The sequence below is a fragment of the Cimex lectularius genome, unplaced genomic scaffold (genome assembly GCF_000648675.2).
Source record: "Cimex lectularius strain Harlan isolate CLEC.00 unplaced genomic scaffold, Clec_2.1 scaffold38, whole genome shotgun sequence".
NCBI lineage: Eukaryota > Metazoa > Arthropoda > Insecta > Hemiptera > Cimicidae > Cimex > Cimex lectularius.
This window is the reverse complement of record NW_019392638.1, coordinates 151,567-170,515: the sequence shown is the minus strand read 5'-3', so window position 1 is coordinate 170,515 and position 18,949 is coordinate 151,567. Positions and strand designations below refer to the sequence as shown.

Genomic DNA, 18,949 nt, shown 5'->3' with positions numbered 1-18,949 from the left:
TTAAAATTTTAAGGTCTTGGTTGAGATGAAAAAGTTAGTGTCACGAGCTGGATCGAAGTCACGATAGCTCAAGTGGTTAGAGCAGGGCGTATTGAGCCGAAGGTTGTGGGTTCGTATCCTCCCGTGACACTAATTTTTCGTCTCATCCATCTCAGATAAAAAGAATAAATAATTGGAATATAATAAATACCTACAACAATCAATTTTACAAACAACTATTTGGCATCGCCATGGGTAGCAACCTAGGCCCGATACTTGCAGACATAATTATGACACACCTATAAACAGTTATACCACAACTTCCTTTCACATTAACCTTCTTCACCAAACACGAAGATGATATATTGACAGCAGTTCCCACAGATCAAATTCATCAAACTACATTAGATATATTTAATATCTTTCATCCACGCCTACAAATTACACATGAAGTCGAAAACAACAAAACAATACCATTTTTAGATACACTCGTAATAAAACAACCAGATGGGACATTAATCACAGATTGGTATCCAAAACAAAGAAACACAGATCGCTATCACAACTTTAAATCTCACCATCCTTTTCATACAATGATAAATACGGCCTTTTCCCTGTACTCTTTTTTACTGATTGCTACTGTTTGTTTGGTCTTATCAGCAGAAAGAATGAGTATGTCAGGATTATTTTTGAGAAAATGTTTGGTTTTGGTATATGTTTGTTGAGATCAGTTGTGTTGATTTGTAGTGAGGTGTTGTAAGTGATTTGTTATTGTGTTAATGCATTTCGATCGTGTTATGTTCCTTCCTTCTTCCTTTGTTTTTGTGGATTTTTGGATTGCATAGTCTACATCCGTAATTAATTTAGCTATTGGAAAATCTGTTTTGTTGTAAGGAATGGAGTGTTTGGGACCAAGTGATAGGAAGTTCTGGATTTCTGGAGGAATGATAGCTTTGGTTAGGTTTAGGAACCATTTATTTGTGTTAAAAGATGTTTGTTTGTTGATTAAGTTATTTAATTTTTTGATGTGTTTGTTTTTGATTTTGTCGAAGGGGACGTTGTATGCATCTTTTTGATGTGTGTAAAATTCTTTTAAAATGTCTGTAGGTATTCTGTTGGCGGCACTGAGTTTTAATTGGTGTAATTTTTGTGTTAGTGTCTTAATGTTTTTGATGCTTGTGGTGATTTCTATGTTTAAAATGTTTCGTTTGAAATTTATTGTGGCTTTATGTATATCGTTAATTCTGGTGTTTGGCTGTGTTAGTGTGGCATTTGTAAAGTTAAAATTGTTTTTGATGTGAGTAGGAAATACCTTGTGTTGTCTGCATTTCAGCAAAAAAGTTCTCTGATTGATAGCCGATGCGAGTTTCTTCTCATTGTTGGCGATGTCCTTCAGTATACTTTTAGCTGCGTGTCCATATGTAGTTGAAATTTGTTCATAGAATCCCATGTTCTTCGTTCTTCTCGTGTAGAAATGTGTGGTGATTAGTGACCGTTAATCGATAATTATTCAGAAATCGTGAGATGCGGTCTGGTGTGATGTAGGTTTCAGAAAAACATTTTCTTTATCGTGCCAACGTTTCGATCTTTATTGAGATCATCTTCAGGGCCTGGGATTTACGAACATTGTTTGCATACAACAATTACATTTTGGATGTGGAAAAGTGAATTTATACAATGCAAAATATATTGTTTATATTCAATCAAAGTATTTCTACTCACTCAAAGTGTTTGTCTTCTGTGTAATTGTGTCATACTTGAGTGTCGTGTTGAGAGTGTCAGTGAGATTTTGCTATTTTGTGTTTATACACCTTGGATTTTGAGGGGTGGGGAAGGATGTCGGTATAGAAAAGGCATTTTTGTATAAGGCGTCGGCTTCTTTGAGGTGTAAAGAGCCGACGAAGGGAAAAAATGTGTTGGTAATGGTTCGGCCAGATTATCCTTTCAGGATTATATAGAAAGGGAGGGATAAATAGGAAAAGGAAAGCTGAATTGTTGGGAAATTAGACTATGTGAAAAATATTTGATGTGTGGAATGTAATGTGATGATATAGGTATGTTATCTGCATTGAATTTGATTAACGATATTGGCGTAGCTGCGACTGAGTTTACATGTATCTGTTTTGTAATTGATGCTGTGTTTATCTCTGTTGATATAAACCATTTCTAAGAAATTACGTTTAGGTTTGTTTTGTTCTGTAATTAATGCTGTGTTTATCTCTGTTGATATAAACCATTTCTAAGAAATTACGCTTATGTTTGTTTTGTTCTGTGTGTAATACTTTTGGATTTTTGAAGTCGAAATTGTGTTGGTGTTCAAGATGGTGGGTAGCGATTGCTGTAGGATTTTGCTTAGGTTTTTTGCAATCATAGATATGTTGCTTTACTCTCTTGTCCAGATATTAGGATGTAAGACCGATGTAAGTTGCCGGACAGTTTAAACAGTTGATCTTGTAGATTACGTCAGATTTATTATAATGAATACAAAATTATAATAAACAATAAATGAAATCCTTTTTATTGAAACTGTTGTAAATCATATTTCTTTAAACACGCCCTGGGATGGTTGGGTATGTTACTAGCTACGAGCCCAGATATACTACCCAGAATTTGTTATAGTAGATACCTAGCAATTGAATGTTCACCAATTACAGTACAATTGGGTTGTGCAGATAATTAGCCTGTTTTTGGATTTTAGACAAAAATAATAAATAATTGGAATAATTAATATGGTCAGTTATGACCACTAAGCAAATATGGATTACTTTATTGTAATGTAATAGCGAGCCAGTTCTCTTCGGTATTGTAACCTAATCAAACAAATATCAATTTTTTAATTCTAATTATTGTACTTTTTGGTTTGGAGAAACAAAGTTGATTACATGATTTTATGTGATCTGTTTTGTTTTAGTATCTTCAACGTTGTACTGTGTTAAACTATTTTTATGAGATTCGCTAAATGAATCATGATAAGGTGGTGATAAAGTGAACGGAAATAGGTTTGTGGACAATAATTTTTACGATGTTCGCCAGTCAATCTATAATGTCTTAGGGACAATTCGTATTATGGTCGTCCCAAAACACAAACTTCGTAAGTTGTGGATTATTATTTTGTTGACTTCGACGGAATAAAATTCTAGTTTTTCAGGACAAAAAAGTGTTGTAATCGATAATTTATTGAAGGATTTTCCTAGAAGATAAACTATCTTTGAAAAGGAGAATATTTCTATATTATAATTTACAACATGTCAGCCAGACACAAGCGCCAATTTAGTAATCCTTGAGAAATTAAAATTTCCATTGATTAAAGAAATATAGGTGGCGTCGGTAGACGCAACGGTTAACGCGTTGTAAGGCGCACATCATTGTAAGGTCAAATGGTCCAGGGTTCGATTCCAGCGGTCCTGCATTCGAACCGACATACTTAAAAATGAGCTTTTCTTCAAAGAACCGGCAGTGGTTCTTATAAGCTCGTAGTTGAATTAGTACCATCGTACAAAAATTAATATTAAAAACAAAGTCTGAAAACGGTTTACCTTGAGGAGCCAGAGTTTTATTGAATTTTTGCTTTGTGAAGTCGGCTGGTCCTCGGGGGCGGAAATGACTGTGTGCACAGTTTCCGAGTGCGCGTTGATGTTGTTGTTAATTACGACTTCTGCCATTGACGGCAAACTGGGGTTGCGATCGACTGAAAAAAAATCAGAACAATTTAATGTAGATGTTAAATGTGCACTCATAATTTGAGCCTGCATTTGTTTGCAATTGCATATTCTTTTCGCTAATATTCGTGAACGTGGTGATCAGATATTTTCTTGAATCGTCGTAGAAATGTTTTAGCAAATGTGCGGTGTTTAGTGACCGTTAGTCAATGATTATTCGAAAATCGTGAGATGTGTGGTCTGGTGAGACGTAGGTTTTAGAAAAACATTTTCTTTATCGTGCCAACGATTCGATCTTTATTGAGATCGTCTTCAGGCCTCATAGTGTTTGTTTTCTGCGTAATTGTCATTCTTGTGTGTCGTGGAGGCATTCTCAACACGTTGAGTACACACAAACCCATTGAGCCCTGAAGATGATCTCAATAATGATTTTACGATCTCCCAATAATCGTTTCAGCTAATCTTATTTTAAATAGTACTATTTCTTCAGCTAGTTCTACAGTTTCATGATTAGGTTTGCATTTTATTCACCGATCAATAACATATCTCTCGATAGAAACTTATTAAAGTTATAAAAAGCATTTGCAATCAGGTACTTTTCGATTTTGTTTTTAAAAAGTATTCCAGTAAATTTTTTAATATTTTCTGTTAACATATTATAAAATTTTATAGAAAATAAAAAATATTTACACATATTTTACACTTTTTGAGATTCCACCTTACAGCTATTTTATTACAATTTGTACTGAAATGACAGTACAGAACTTTAAATGTTTTAAAAGTGTCTAATTGTTTATAACAATAAATAACACATTCTAATAAATAAGTTACGACCACATCTGGCCGCACCTTCTGCAACGATTAGCAAAATATAGAAAGCTCATCCTCACATGACGCCGTTCAAAAACACTTCCGATCCGTCTCTCGAGACGTGAACCTGATTTTTGTAACTTAATGAAGCCAACTACTTTATGCATTAAATAATATAAATCTTTTTTTTTTTAAAGAAATATCTCAATCCCAACTTATAATATTATATATTTATATTAATGCAAGGTATTGATTAAGATAAAAAAGTCAGCGTCACGAGCGTGATTCGAACCCACGAACTTCGGCTAGATACGCCTCTGCTGTACCACTTGAGCTATCGTCACTTCGATCCACTCGGACACCAACTTCCCATCTCAGCCCAATCTTTCGAATTTTCCCTCCTTTTGTCATTTTTCAAATGTCATGTAATCTATTACATTCTCAGCGAGAAATGAAATGGCCTCGGAGAGCCTTCGTGAAGATATACTTCATTTTCCTTATTAAATTCATAAGAGTTCGTGGTCCGATTGACCGAATAACTTTTTTCGATTAATTAATCTTTATGCAAGGTATTGGTCGAGTTAAAAATGTGAGCGTCACGATTGGGATTCGAACCTACGACCCTCGGATAATACCCGCTGCTCTACCACTTGAGCTATCGTGAGCTCCACTCCTGGAGCTTTGCAAATTCCCTCAAAAGTTCTCCAATCAAGCTTCCTTCCTATTGCGGTATACCTAACTTTTTGGACTGCGCTTGTGGAAGGCCCAAAATTTTGCATTTTGTTGAAAAAATACTGGTGTCGATGAAGGCAGGCACGTTCAATATTTTCCAGGAAATCCGTCTGGCTCTTGAGTTTCGTGTCAGTTCTTTAATGATCAATTCAATCAGTTTGCTTTATGTTATCAGCTGACAAGTTCCTCAGGTTAGTGCTGTAAATTATGCCCTTGTTTTCTAATGCACGTCTTGCTGCTATGCATTTCATTTACGGTTACTGCAACGATAATGCTACTGCTGCAAGGGGAGAATATCAAGCTCGTTCGTCACATTGAGACGTTCCAGCAGATCGCACCTTCCAGGGAAACTGGTTCTCTCACTCGAAGACAGGGGTGCAAAGTTTGGAACGAAATGACCATATATATATATATATATAAGCAAAGGTAAATGTAAAATTGTAAGCATAATAAATTTTTTCACAGTATTCTTTGGCTTATAATCTGTCCTAATTGATTTTCTCTGTTTATTAAAAACAAACTGTGTATGATTGGAATATCCCGAGAACAATATGCATGTTTAATGTAAGATTGCAAACAAGAAAAATATTTACCAGTATTTTAGGAGAAACATTACATTTCACACGTTTTAACAAATACAAGTTGTCGTATTGAGTTCAAATGCGAAGAATTTACAATGCACATTTCAAATGAGATATGGAGTATAGATCAATATACACCTCTAAATATTTGATACACTGAATTTCTTCACAATTTCTTTTGTTTATGATTAGTAGTGTACCACAGACCATTTTCCTAGTAGCCGGTTTTCCAGATAAAACTTTATTTTGTGTTTTAGATGTCTCTTTTAATTGAGACGTACTGTCATCAGCAACTTCAGTGAAATGAACTGTTGGAAAGTACTTGTCAAGGCCATTTGTAAAAATTAAATGCGAAAAGGGACTAAAGATAGAACCCTGAGGTCCCCCTATTGTTTATTGCTCCTAGATGAAAATTGCCCATTACATTTTGCATCCTCAATGTTATTTTCAAAATAAGCCAAAATCAACTGTCTTACGCCTTCACTTACATTTTACAATGATAGTTTCTTTACGAGCAATTCATGGGAAACTCTATCATTGTTATAACATTTGTTGTTTTTTGAATTCTGATTTCAAAGATTTTCTAAATAGAATTTTGTTTTTTAAATTACTCTTATTATTTGGCTATTTCTTATATTTAACCTAGGATTTTATTTATGTGTAGTGTGTTTTTTAATATTGTTTAAATAATTTTTTTCAGAGATTCATCATACAGCTTATCAAGATCATTGAAACAAAAATGGGAATAATTTTTTTAAAAAACTCAGCTCAATGATATGTGAGATTTGTTCAAAATCGAGATTTATAAAGCTAACCAAATGAAAGAAAATTAAAACCATATGGTATAAGGTTTGTTAGGATTCTTCCTTGAGAGAGCATAAAGCATAAAATAATTCCGTAATATAAAATAAAATAAAGGAAATATACGTCGAATATAGTAATTTTAGAATGAGCAATTCGCGAGAAAAATTAAAAATCGGATATGTAGTGAAGTACAATGTTGTATTATAATTTCTTAATAGTCCAGTTGTCCGGATTTGGCCTCCGGAACGATCCGAGGTCGGAAGTGGCACCAGTCGGTTTCCGGAAGTTGTGGAATGGGCGGTCCTCCTTGGGGTTCCTTTCTGCGTGGCAATCTCTTCCGTCTCGGATCAGAAATTAGAGAGTATCCCGAGTGGAAATACCTCGGGGAAGCTTGACCGGGCAATATGATACCAAGGCCTACCAGGCAGCCTTTCACATTCGATTAGCCGGCCGCTGCTGCTATCCGATCATTATCCGGAGTGGTAAAGCGGCAAAACGTAAAAGTATCGCCCCATTTTGACAATGACCGACTAGGCACAAGTCCAAAAAATTGCCTTGTTTAGTTCAAAAGGAAATTATTTCTTGGAAGTGCAGCCATAATTTTATACGAACCACAAGAAATAGAAAAATAAGTATCTTAAAACCCCCAGATAGGGAGAAACGGCAGAATAAAGTTTGTAATCTTTAACAAAACGATAAAAATTTGTCAACTTCCATGACGTTTAGCACCTGGCTATTATCTATACAAATGCATTTATAAAATTCAGGAAATTAGTCAGGAATTTTAAAGGAAAATGGCAACAATTAAAAATGTTAAATTATTAAAAACCTACCTCAGTACTTAATATTATACTTAAATATTAATCCATTTATGTTTAGTGGTCTGATTTACCAAATTACTTATTTCAATTATTTTTTCTTTTTATTTAAGGTCTTGGTTGAGATGAAACAGTTAGTGTCCTCTCGTGGCACTAACTTTTTCATCTCAACCAAGACTACATAAAAAGAATAATTAATTTTTATACTTAAAATTCATCATGATTAAATACTGTAGTCGCATCTTATTGTAACATTCGCTATGAAAAATCTTCGTACGACGATTTAACTTGTCCAACGTTTCAACAAAAGCACTCGTATTTGATGTAGGCAGTTAGTGAACGTGTAAAGCAAATTATGTGTTAAATGAGTGGGAAACTTAAATTCTCATCTTACAACGGTCCATCAGAACTTTCACCATCGCCCTTCAACAAAGTACACTTAAAAGGGGACGACCACGTTTTGATGGGCCACGGATTTGGACCAAACTTTTTTTAACACTCCAAAATATCGGACTTCTTGTGAATAGGCCCTGGTTTCACAAATTTTTTTTCAAAGTTGAAATTTTCCGTTTTTTTAATATTTTTACTTCGCCTTTCTACTTACTCAAACTAAGTATCTGAATATTTAAATTTTACATCAGTTGTTATGTAGATTGCAATAAAAATATAGTAAAAGTTATCAAAGTTTATCAGTAACCAAATAATTTCTAAAAATCAACTATTTTTCAAGTAAACTAGGTCATATTTTTTCGTGTATCAATTTGAAATTTCGTTTTAGCACCTCAAGAGACACCCTAAATATAAACTTTGTTTGAATTTAAATTTATCAATTTTTTTACTCTTACAATTTTTCTGATTTTTTATAAGTGGTTCTCGGAATACCTGATTTAAACGGCTATAATTCAAAAACGCGTAAGAGGATTATAACGTCAAACAAACCATTTGAAAGAAGAGTAACGTAGCTTTTTAACGACGCATTTACCATTAAAATATATAAAATATTTCTGTAAGGAAAAAGACAAAATAGCACAATTATTTGTCAGAAATTAATCTCTTTTTTTAAATGGAAGCCATTGCCCGGTTTTAATGCTTGATACAGTTATAAAATGCACATGACAATTTATTTATAACGAATTATCAACCATGTAAATCGGCCAAATAGCTTTTGAGAAAAATAATGTTAGAGGTTGCACGAGGAATGTCAGTCATTGTAAACCGATTTCCGCGAAAGTCGGCATCTAAGGGGTTTTTAACGCTAAAATCACGACAATCAGGTCAAATTTAAGTTTTCACCATTTTCAAACCTACATTGCTTAAAGAATGTTTGTTTAAATATGCAAAAAAAGAAGTATTTTGTTGATTTATCTTTTTAAATTGGACCAAATTGGAAAATCCGTAAAACATTTTTGTTTGTATGTTAAACAGCAATGAAATTAATACATAAAAAATAATATTTTTTAATCTTTAAAGAACTATTTATGCTTAATTGTGACTAAAATTAGACTTCGAAAAAAGTTTCATTATCCCAATTAAGACGATTCATTAAGAATTCCCTTAAGTCTATTTACATGTAATGAAGACATCGTTATTGCAAAAGTGGGGGGGGGAGTATTTATGGAATTACTTATTCTCACTTGTCAACAAAGGCAACACATTTTCAATAACAACGTGTTGATTAGAAATATACTTAAAATAGACTTTCGAAATCGGAGTAAATTAATTTTTTGACTGATAATGTTGACGACCTCGCCTGCCTAACATTCCTAATGTAAGCTAGTACATCATTTTTCTCAACAACTAGCGGACCGATATTCATGCTTAATACTTCGTTTTAAAGAAATTTTCGAGTGCATTTGACAACTGTATCAACATTAAAATCCGACTGTGATTTCCATTTAAAAAAATAAGATTAATTTCTGACAAATAAATTGGCTATGTGAATTTTTTTTTTATAGAAGTATTTTATTCAGGGTGTATCAAGTCGACCCATTTAATTCGAAAAGATTAACTTAAGGGAAAAAATGGTCTCATACAAACCCCAAGTTAATTTTGGCTAGGAATCACGGGGTGGTAACATTTTTGGGTGGTAGCAGAACTAACATAACTTTCTCATCTGAATGAAATGAAAGTAACTTTGGTATGTTAAATGAGTCTCATATTTTTCTTGTACTGTTCCATTCTAGAGCTTATTTTGGGCCTCTTTTACTGAAAGTAAAATTTTGATAAGATCGACTATTTCTGAGTTATGCCCGACGGAAGAAGCGTGAGGGAGGTTGGCTTTTTGTAACAAAATGGTCCTTCTTGTTTTAGATTTAAAATGCACGGGTTTTATCCTGTGCCTTTTAGCATACATTGAAACAGCCAATTTTATTTTCAAAACGTTTTCAGATTCAAAACGTTCACAGGCTCTGGCTACGGACCAAGTATCCTGCCACAAAACCAATTTAATAGAACCTCTAGAGAAATTAAAAGTAATCTTGAAAAGATACGCTAAAGTGCAAAACTCGCTGAATTAGCTGAGCTTGAAAGGAAAACGTTGTCATTTATGAGAAATATTATTACGGCAAAAATCTAAGATTGCTAAGAAATAGGCTTGATATTCTGTTTAATGGGTTTTGTGAAATAATAAATTCTGATATTCAGAGCATCTATGCTTTTACAACGTTCGTCACCCTATTTTTAAAACCATTATCAGATCCAAGTGACCTTAACAGCAGGCAATTTGAGGGTGGCCCGGCCGTAAAGGGAGAAAAGGGCTCAGAAATGGGTTAAGGAAGAGATGTTTATTCAGCATGAAAAAGAAAAGTGCGATAGTTTTTTCCTCTTCCTTTACCATGCCTTTTTATAATAGTATTATCGTCAATTTTGGTGTAGAATCTGTAATAGTATTGAAGCGTTTGGCAAAATTGTATAACAAGTCATCTCGCTTGAAATCCAGGAGATGGTTCTTGCTTAAATGTCGTACAAATGGTATTTACCCTAATTTTATTATAAATAATGTGAAGTGTGCATATAACCCGTTTGTAATTGGAAACCCATACAACTATTTAACTGAAAAATTAGTTGAAGATTTTAAGCGCAGTCTACTTAATGTAGAAATTAAACCTTGCATTTGCGAGCTCAATAGGGGTTGGATTTATAGAAGGTTGCCAGGCAATGTGGTTAGCTCTTTCATTGAAAGCCAAAGAAAGTTCTTTGATAGAAATTTTTACAAATTAAACTCAAAACTTAACAATAAATTCTGTTTTATTTTTGGAACAGAATAGTAATGTAAATAATTAAATTCACTAATTTCGTGGTCCGCTTGAACAATTAATACTTTACAATTAATTAAGGTTTTTAGTTGAGATGAAAAAGTCAGTGTCAAGAGCGGGATTCGAACCCACGACCTTCGGCTAGATACGCCGCTGCTCTACCACCTGAGCTATCGTCACCTCGATCCACTCGGACATCAACTCCCCATCTCAACCCCACCCTATGAGTTTTCCCTCCTTTTGCCATTAACTTTTTTTCATCTCAACTAAAAACCTTAATTAATTGTAAAGTATATGGTCAAGCGGACCACGAAATTAGTGAATTTAATTAATTAAAATGAAGTACACTTCACTAAAGCTCTCCGTCGCCATTTCAATTGTCGACGAGAATCCAAACCGATTACACGACATTTGAAAAATGGCAAAAGGAGGGAAAACTCATAGGGTGGGGTTGAGATGGGGAGTTGATGTCCGAGTGGATCGAGGTCACGATAGCTCAGGTGGTAGAGCAGCGGCGTATCTAGACGAAGGTCGTGGGTTCGAATCCCGCTCGTGCCATTAACTTTTTTTCATCTCAACTAAAACCTTAATTAATTGTAATGTAAATAATGCTGTGGGAGTGTGCGATGGAGGTGATTTAACAACAAGTTGTGATTTAAACGATAATTTTATTGTAAATTTGACGGATGTTCCTTTACCTAATGATGTTAAGCATATTGCTGGTCTTAACAAAAATTTTAATATGCCATATAATTATTGCAATTTTCCCATTATTGATTCAATTGTGAAGATAGAGTCCTTAACGGATTGTGTTATAGAAAAACAATTGAAATAGCATTAGAGCTGATGCTGTGAATATAGTCAGGAATGCTTTGTCTCAGTTAAAAAATAAAAGAGAATCAGAAATGGAGAGAAAAGTTGCAATTTGTAAACGGTTTTTTAAGGAACACCCTGACATAATGTTAGTTAAGGCAGATAAAGGCAATGTTAATGTTGTTATGACAAGAGGGGGAGAAACCACATGGTACCGGGAGAAAATGAATGAGATACTGGGGGACAGAGATAAATATGAAGTTTTGAATGAGGACCCTACCGACAAATTACAAAATAATAATAACAATTAATTGATAGATGAACTAGTTAATGCAAATTTAATTTCTAAAGAAAAAGGTTCCATCCTTAAGACATATACAGCTGTTCCTCCCAAGATTTATGGACTTCCAAAAGTCCACATACAGGGCGTACCTTTACGGCCCATTGTTTCATGCATTCAGTCTCCCTCTTACAGTTTATCAAAATGGGTACATGAGGTGTTGTCGGTCTTGATGTTGGTAATGAGTTTCATGTAAAAAAATTCACTTGACGTGAATCAAAAACTTGAAAATTTAAGAGTGATCGAGGGTGAGGTTGTTGTTTCTTTTGATGTGGAATCATTACTTACGTCGGTGCCTTAAGGTCTTATCACGTACATTGTACATAAAAAATGGGATGAGCTGTAGAGTTGCTTTCCGGATCTACCTATTGAGATGTTTGTAGAGGCGTTGGAGTTCACGTCCATGACTGGCTACTTTAAATATGGAGATGATATCTATAAGCAGAAAGATGGTGTTGCCATGGGAGGTGTTTTATCCCCAATTCTTGCTGATCTGGTAATGACTAATTTGCTAGAATGGTTGTTGCTCCAACTCCCTTACAATATAAAATTCTTAATTAAGTACGTGGATTACCTTCTGGCAATTGTACCAAAGGAACATTTCCAAAAAACGTTTGAATCTTTTAATTCATATCATTCTGCACTTAAATTTACATTTGAAGTGGAGAATGATGGAAAATTGCCTTATTTAGATCTGAACATTGAGAGGGACAATGACAGGCTCATTACTGATTGGTATAGAAAACCTACTCATAACGATAAATACATGGATTTTCACTCATCTCATTCATTTTCTCTAAAGATGAATTGTGCTGACAATTTAATAAACCGCGCTTTAGGCCTTTGTGATCCTAGATTCATAGATAAAAATGTAAAATCAGTTAAAAGAATTTTAGTAACAAATCATTATCCATTGGCACTTATTTTCAAACTTATGAATAGATTCAGAGTTAGGATGAATAACTCTGTTGGTATTCCGTTGGTGAATGTTGAGGTGGAACCTACTTCAACTTCTATTGGCTTCAAGTCAATCACCTACATTCCTGGTGTGACTCAGAAAATTAAAAAATTAATGCTTAATAAAATAAATGTAAAAATTGCTTATAAATACAAAAATAATCTTTCTAGTCTGCACACCGTTTTAAAGTCTAAAGAGCCTATTGGCACACGATCTAATGTGGTTTATAGGGTGTTCTGTGGTGGTTGCGACGCTCAATATGTTGGACAAACAAAGCAGAAAATTCATATTAGAATGAACCAACATAGATTGGATTGTATTCATAAAAAGTTGACCACAGGGTTGTCCTCTCATGCTACAAAGAATGGTAATTTTTTCAAGTAGGACTCCCTGGAGATCTTGGGTCGAAAGGTCGGTTTTGAGAGAAGACTCCTGTTGGAAAAGGTATATATCCATTTAACGAGGAGTGCCTGCAATTGGTGGTGCAATGGTGACGAACTAGGTTCCATCTCAACATTTGCGGGGTTGTTGGAAATTTATAAAAAACGGAAAAAAAGATGGCGACCGTTAGAGGGCGCATAATGGGGAGTGCACAGAGCCTGGTAGCCTTCACTAACTGTAACAGTCCAACCTTAGGTGAGGCGACGTTGTGTCGTGTTCTCATATTAATTGTAATCCTTTGTACATAACATTTTAACAAGCTGTAATTCTAGTCATTAAAATAATACTCTCTGTGATAGCATATGTTTTTAATGTCAAAAATAGCTAGTTAGAACAAAAAACAGTTGGACTTGTAATTATATGAATTTATTAGTGAGGTAATTTTAAAAAAATGTTATTATATATATAAATTATTATTTTTGTCAATTGGTAATGTTATATGCGAGTACTTACCCACTCCTTTATATAGATGTCTTGTTCACCATGTATAACTGAATGCTGGCCATGTGCTTCATAACCTCAACCAAAGTACTTTTACAATAGTTTTTCTGATTAGAATTTTTTTCTCTTCTCTCTTGGGAAAGTATGCATTATTGTTTTAATTGTTGATTGTTGAATTTATATGAATTATGTATATTTTTTGATCTTAATAAATAGGCCCTGATAATGGCAACATAATGTTGCCGAAAGCTTGGTGATCCCAACACTTTTCTCTTTCTTTCACCTAGTAAAGACCTTAAAGAAGATTTGAACTCTACATTGATTATCTGCAGGTCGATCTACAAACATCATAAACACTATTCTTTCCCTATCTTAAAATCTCCATGACAATCCCTTTTTCTTACAAGATCCATACAAAACAATCTAGTAAACTTCAACCCCTGAATCTTATCAACTCGTGATACGCTACAGATCAGGCAAGAGCTCATATTTTCTCTAAAGTTTTAGAAAAGAAATTGACGTCAAATGACTTTTTTTTATAAGCAATTCAGAAATATCGTTGATCAGGCACTTAAACATCCGCTTCAATTGTGACCATTCAAACTTTTTTCTCCAAGCCAAGTCAAAACCGTTATTAACCGGATACAAACTAAAAAAGCACCCGAACAAAATTTAATAATTCAGCCGCTTTTAATCGCTTTGCCTTGAAAATTACTTGTTCTTATACCTCAGATCTAGAACACAAAATTTACAATTTTTCTAAACAATGGAAACAAGCCGTTGTTGTGACCACAAAAGACAGGTATAATCCAGGGAACTACCGGCCAATAAGACTACATGTGAAAAGTTTTGGCTACCACATCTGTTTGTATATTGTATCTTATATGTATTCCAGAAACTCAGTTTGGCTTCAGACCCCAGAATTCATGCCCACAGCAGCTGCTCCATATTCTGATAATATTTTTGCTTTTCATAGTAAACAGATACTTCTTGGGATTTTTCTAGATTCGAAAGAGGCCTTTGATAAGGAATGGAAGGTTTCTCGTAGAAAATAAAGCTATGACTACCACACGCATACTTACTAGAAGTAAAATACTACTGACAAAGAACATTCAATGTGAAATGTGGTACTGCATATTCTAAAAACCATGATGCGGGTGTTCCACAAGGAAGCGTCCTAAGTCCCTTTTTATATCTTTGTATTCATCGACTTTCACGTTGACAATTTAGTTACAGCACAACTTGAAAATGTTGCGGTCCTAAGCATTGGCGTAAGAAACTCACCAGTTGTCCTCTTGCAAATTTTCACCATACATATCTCCGAATGGTGTATAAAGTGGAGAATAGCCAGACATCGTATTATTTGCTTAAAACCAATAATTGGCCCAACTTAGCCATTGCCACGCCTCCATAAGAGGATCTTATACTTGGCTCTAATCCGGTCGATATAGCAGTAGAGCTGTGGAAATTGGGTTCGGCAGCAAACGACCATATAAAAAGAGTGCAGAACGCTTAAAAAGAAAGTGGTATAGTGTTGTAAAAATAAACAAGAATTTATCACTTTTTAAGTAATATATATACATATATTATTGAACTTCACCCCGAAGGGTTGTCACACTCGATATTCTGATCCTAAGGTTTACGGGGGGAGTTCAGCTACCCCGATATGCTTCTTGGTCGCTAGTATCCCCCTTGGGCCATATGCTCAGGAGATCGTCGCTTTCCAATTAACTGGGCTAGGCTCCAATGTCGACAGCTAGGTCATTTCAGCTCCCAACGCATGCAAAATATAATCTAGCCTAAAACTAACATCTAAAATTCAGTCGCGCAAATAAATACATTCATAACTAATTACTTTACATTTATTTTGGTTAGTCGGTGGAATACTCGCTATTCCTCCTTCTACCCACACACACTATTATAAGCTAATTTCAATTAGGGTTGATGGAGTACTATCATAAATATTCCGCCATCCCCTTCAAAAACACTGCATGAAGGCGATGGTAGCCACTCACCACTCACATTGTTAGACACACATTTAGACAAAACACAGAACCATAAATCATGTAATTCGATTCTTGTGATTAAAAAAGCACGTCCTTTAAAAAGCGGATCAGAAGACCCAGTAACTCGCTACTGGACAGTGAACCATTCTTAAATCTGGAGGCATGTCTACACGCTCTCTGTAAGGAGCCATGAAATGCCAAGCCTTTTTATATGGGACACATCGTACAACTTTCCATTCCATAAGTGGTATCTGTGCGGGCTTTCGCCCCACATATATTATACTTATAAACGCACAAACAAACTCACAATCACACACCACTTTCACACCACTAAAACCACTCTATAACAAAAAACGAAAACGTTCAGAAGAGCAAAACATCGCAACCAACACCAGGAAAAATCAAAAAACCAACAACGCACAAATAATAACTGACAACGGAAATAACCGCCACCAAGACTGACCAACGAGCACGGAGACCACGCCCCCTAACGCAACGCCCCCAGCGACAAGCGACGGACGCAACACTATATAAACCCCACTCAGACTATATGACAGGCAGTTTCTCACTGAAGATGGCATAATGCCGAAACGCGTTTGAATAACTCAAACAAAAAACCCGCGAGTGAAGACAGACCCAGTAGTGCCCGTGTGCGGTTCAACATGAGTTCGCCAACTCGCAGACCAAACCCCATCATCTACTATTAAGGATTGTTAAATATTGTACCTATACTGTTTTTCAGAAATTTTTAATTACTTTTTTATTATTTTATACGTCAATCTGTTTGTTTATTACTTATTTCATTTGCACTTATATACGTTATATCTTACAAATTTAAATTATTATCTTATAAATAATAAATTCTGTGAGGAACATTAGTCAATGTGATACGTCACAACAAATGTAATATTATTTTTAAATGATTCCTGGTTTGCTCAACTGGAAGTGTATTGTTTAAGTACAAAATGTAAACTAAAACAAAAACAAAGTTTTGAACTCCTTACTTGGGCTCTCTTAATTGCGGTTACATTGTGCATAGTGTATCAAAAATATTTGTTTAAATAGTTTAAAAACATAAAATTTTAAGTATTATTAATACCGTTACACAATTAATTATGAAAACTATTATAATTAATTGATATTTAATAACCTTATTCACTATGATTGACCTTAAACAGAATAGAAAATTAAAGGTTGCACCTTGCTATCTACCTGGTATGCACATGTTATTTACCAAACTAATATTATTTTGTTTTTAAACAAATAATTTTCATAGATATAATGTACCTTGTGGTTAAACGGCTCAAGTAAAAAGTTGAAAATGTTATAAAAATAAAAATAATTCCGTCCAGGCATTACCCCCAGAGTAAATTAAAAAAACGCAATAAAATAGAAAATAATAAAATTATAATAACAATATAACGTTGCATTTGGGCTGAAACGATATATTTTAATTTTTAAATTTCAAATAAAATGTAATAAAAACTCATTGGTATTTTTACGATGGTAGTTTTAGGTACTACGAGTAGGTTTCTGATGGGGTTTTATTATGTCAAAGAACCATGAACGATTTAAGACAAACAATTTTTTATGTTTTATTAAAGTACTTAGCAACTTTTTTAATGTTATAAAGGAATTTATTCGGGAGTTTATGAACGTGGCCGAAATGGTAGAAGAATTTAATAAAAGGTGAAATCTCAGCGTGTGCCTTATTACAGGAAATGCTAAAGAGTATTATTCAACATTCGTCAACCTCTGCCAAGATTTTTCTCCTTTTTAAAAAGATAGTTCCACAGTAAGTGCTTACTGTGAGTAGAAACTATCTTTTTAAAAAGGATTGAACACCACACTCACTCCATCCTTTATCATTTCTAAGATTTTTCTCTGCTCATAATCTGATCCAGTGTAGTTCTGAAAAATTACACTTACTTTCTTTATAGGTTCATTAATTTATTTCATTTACTCTTTCTTTACTTGGTTAATTTGGTTTGAGGTGAGATATACAGAATAGAAGGTATATTTCGCAATTTATAAGCGAGTGTGGAAATATTTTGATTCGACAAATATTCAATTTATTTTGATAAAGAATTTTACAAATAAAAGTAAATTGATTATTTGAAAGCCAATAGGCCTAGTTTTAAAGGAAAAACTGTTGCCACTATAATTTCCACCTTACAGAGGCTTTCCATCAGAGTCAAAGCAGCTGGTAATTTTAATCTCATTGATCAGACATCGTTACGGTTTTATATTTTCTCCTAAAAATGTTTCTACCGCTTTATTTTCCATAAAATGAAAATTTTTACAATCCATACAGTAAATAAAAACATATTTAGATACTTTTTTATTTAGAAATCGTGAGATGAGGTCTGGTGTGATGTAGGTTTCAGAAAAACATTTTCTTTATCGTGCCAACGTTTCGATCTTTATTGAGATCATCTTCAGGGCCTGGGATTTACAAACATTGTTTGCATGTTACAATTACATTTTGGATGTGGAAAAGTGAATTTATACAATGCAAAATATATTTTATATATTCAATCAAAGTATTTCTACTCAGTCAAAGTGTTTGTCTTCTGTGTAATTGTGCCATTCTTGCGTGTCGTGTTGAGAGTGCCAGTGAGACCAGACCGCATCTCACGATTTCTAAATAAATATCGATTAACCGTCACTAATCACCACACATATTTAGCCACGTACGTTGTAAGAAATATACTTCTTTTATTTTGCCCTCAATGAAATAACCATAGGAAGATCCAAGCAGTAATACTATATTTGGGAAATAACCGAATTCTTTTTATGGACCAGGTCATACGTGCAATTTTTATTCATGGCACCTATTGCTTTTATTTTCCTAATCACATAAATAATCTTAATTTAATGTTAACGGAATGGTAAATTGCTTACTTGTATAACTCCATTTTATCTAATATATTCGTTTAAGTTTTTATATACAACGAATGTAAAAAAAAAATTGTATTTCATTACACGCGAAATCTTTTTTCCCTATTGTAAATAGAAGATCATGCTAATTTTGTTAACTTTGTAAATGGTTAATTATAATGTAGTTTCCAAATCCTCATGAAGTAGATGTTCCTCGAAATTCGCTAAGCTTTTAACTGCTTTCTTTCAAACTGGCTTAACCCCAATCTTTACAAAAATATAAATTTTAATTATATTAAATTAATATTTATTGATTTAAGTAATTATTTCATAGAAACGTGAGAATGCAGAACAGCTAATAAGTATTTATTAATACAAAAATATTGTTGTAAGCTCCTGTTTTATTTACTTTCAAAATATCATAAACAACACA

At 33.9% G+C, this 18,949-nt stretch overlaps 1 protein-coding gene across 1 annotated transcript in view; it reads right to left on the bottom strand.

Annotated features, from left to right (window-relative positions):
• LOC106670928 (cholecystokinin receptor-like) overlaps positions 1 to 18,949 on the bottom strand; it is a 140,658-nt gene that overhangs the window by 4,766 nt on the left and 116,943 nt on the right. Inside the window, exon 5 of the mRNA XM_024227643.1 lies at positions 3,516 to 3,667. Coding sequence (XP_024083411.1) covers positions 3,516 to 3,667 — 152 coding nt within the window. The remainder of the gene's footprint in view (positions 1 to 3,515; positions 3,668 to 18,949) is intronic.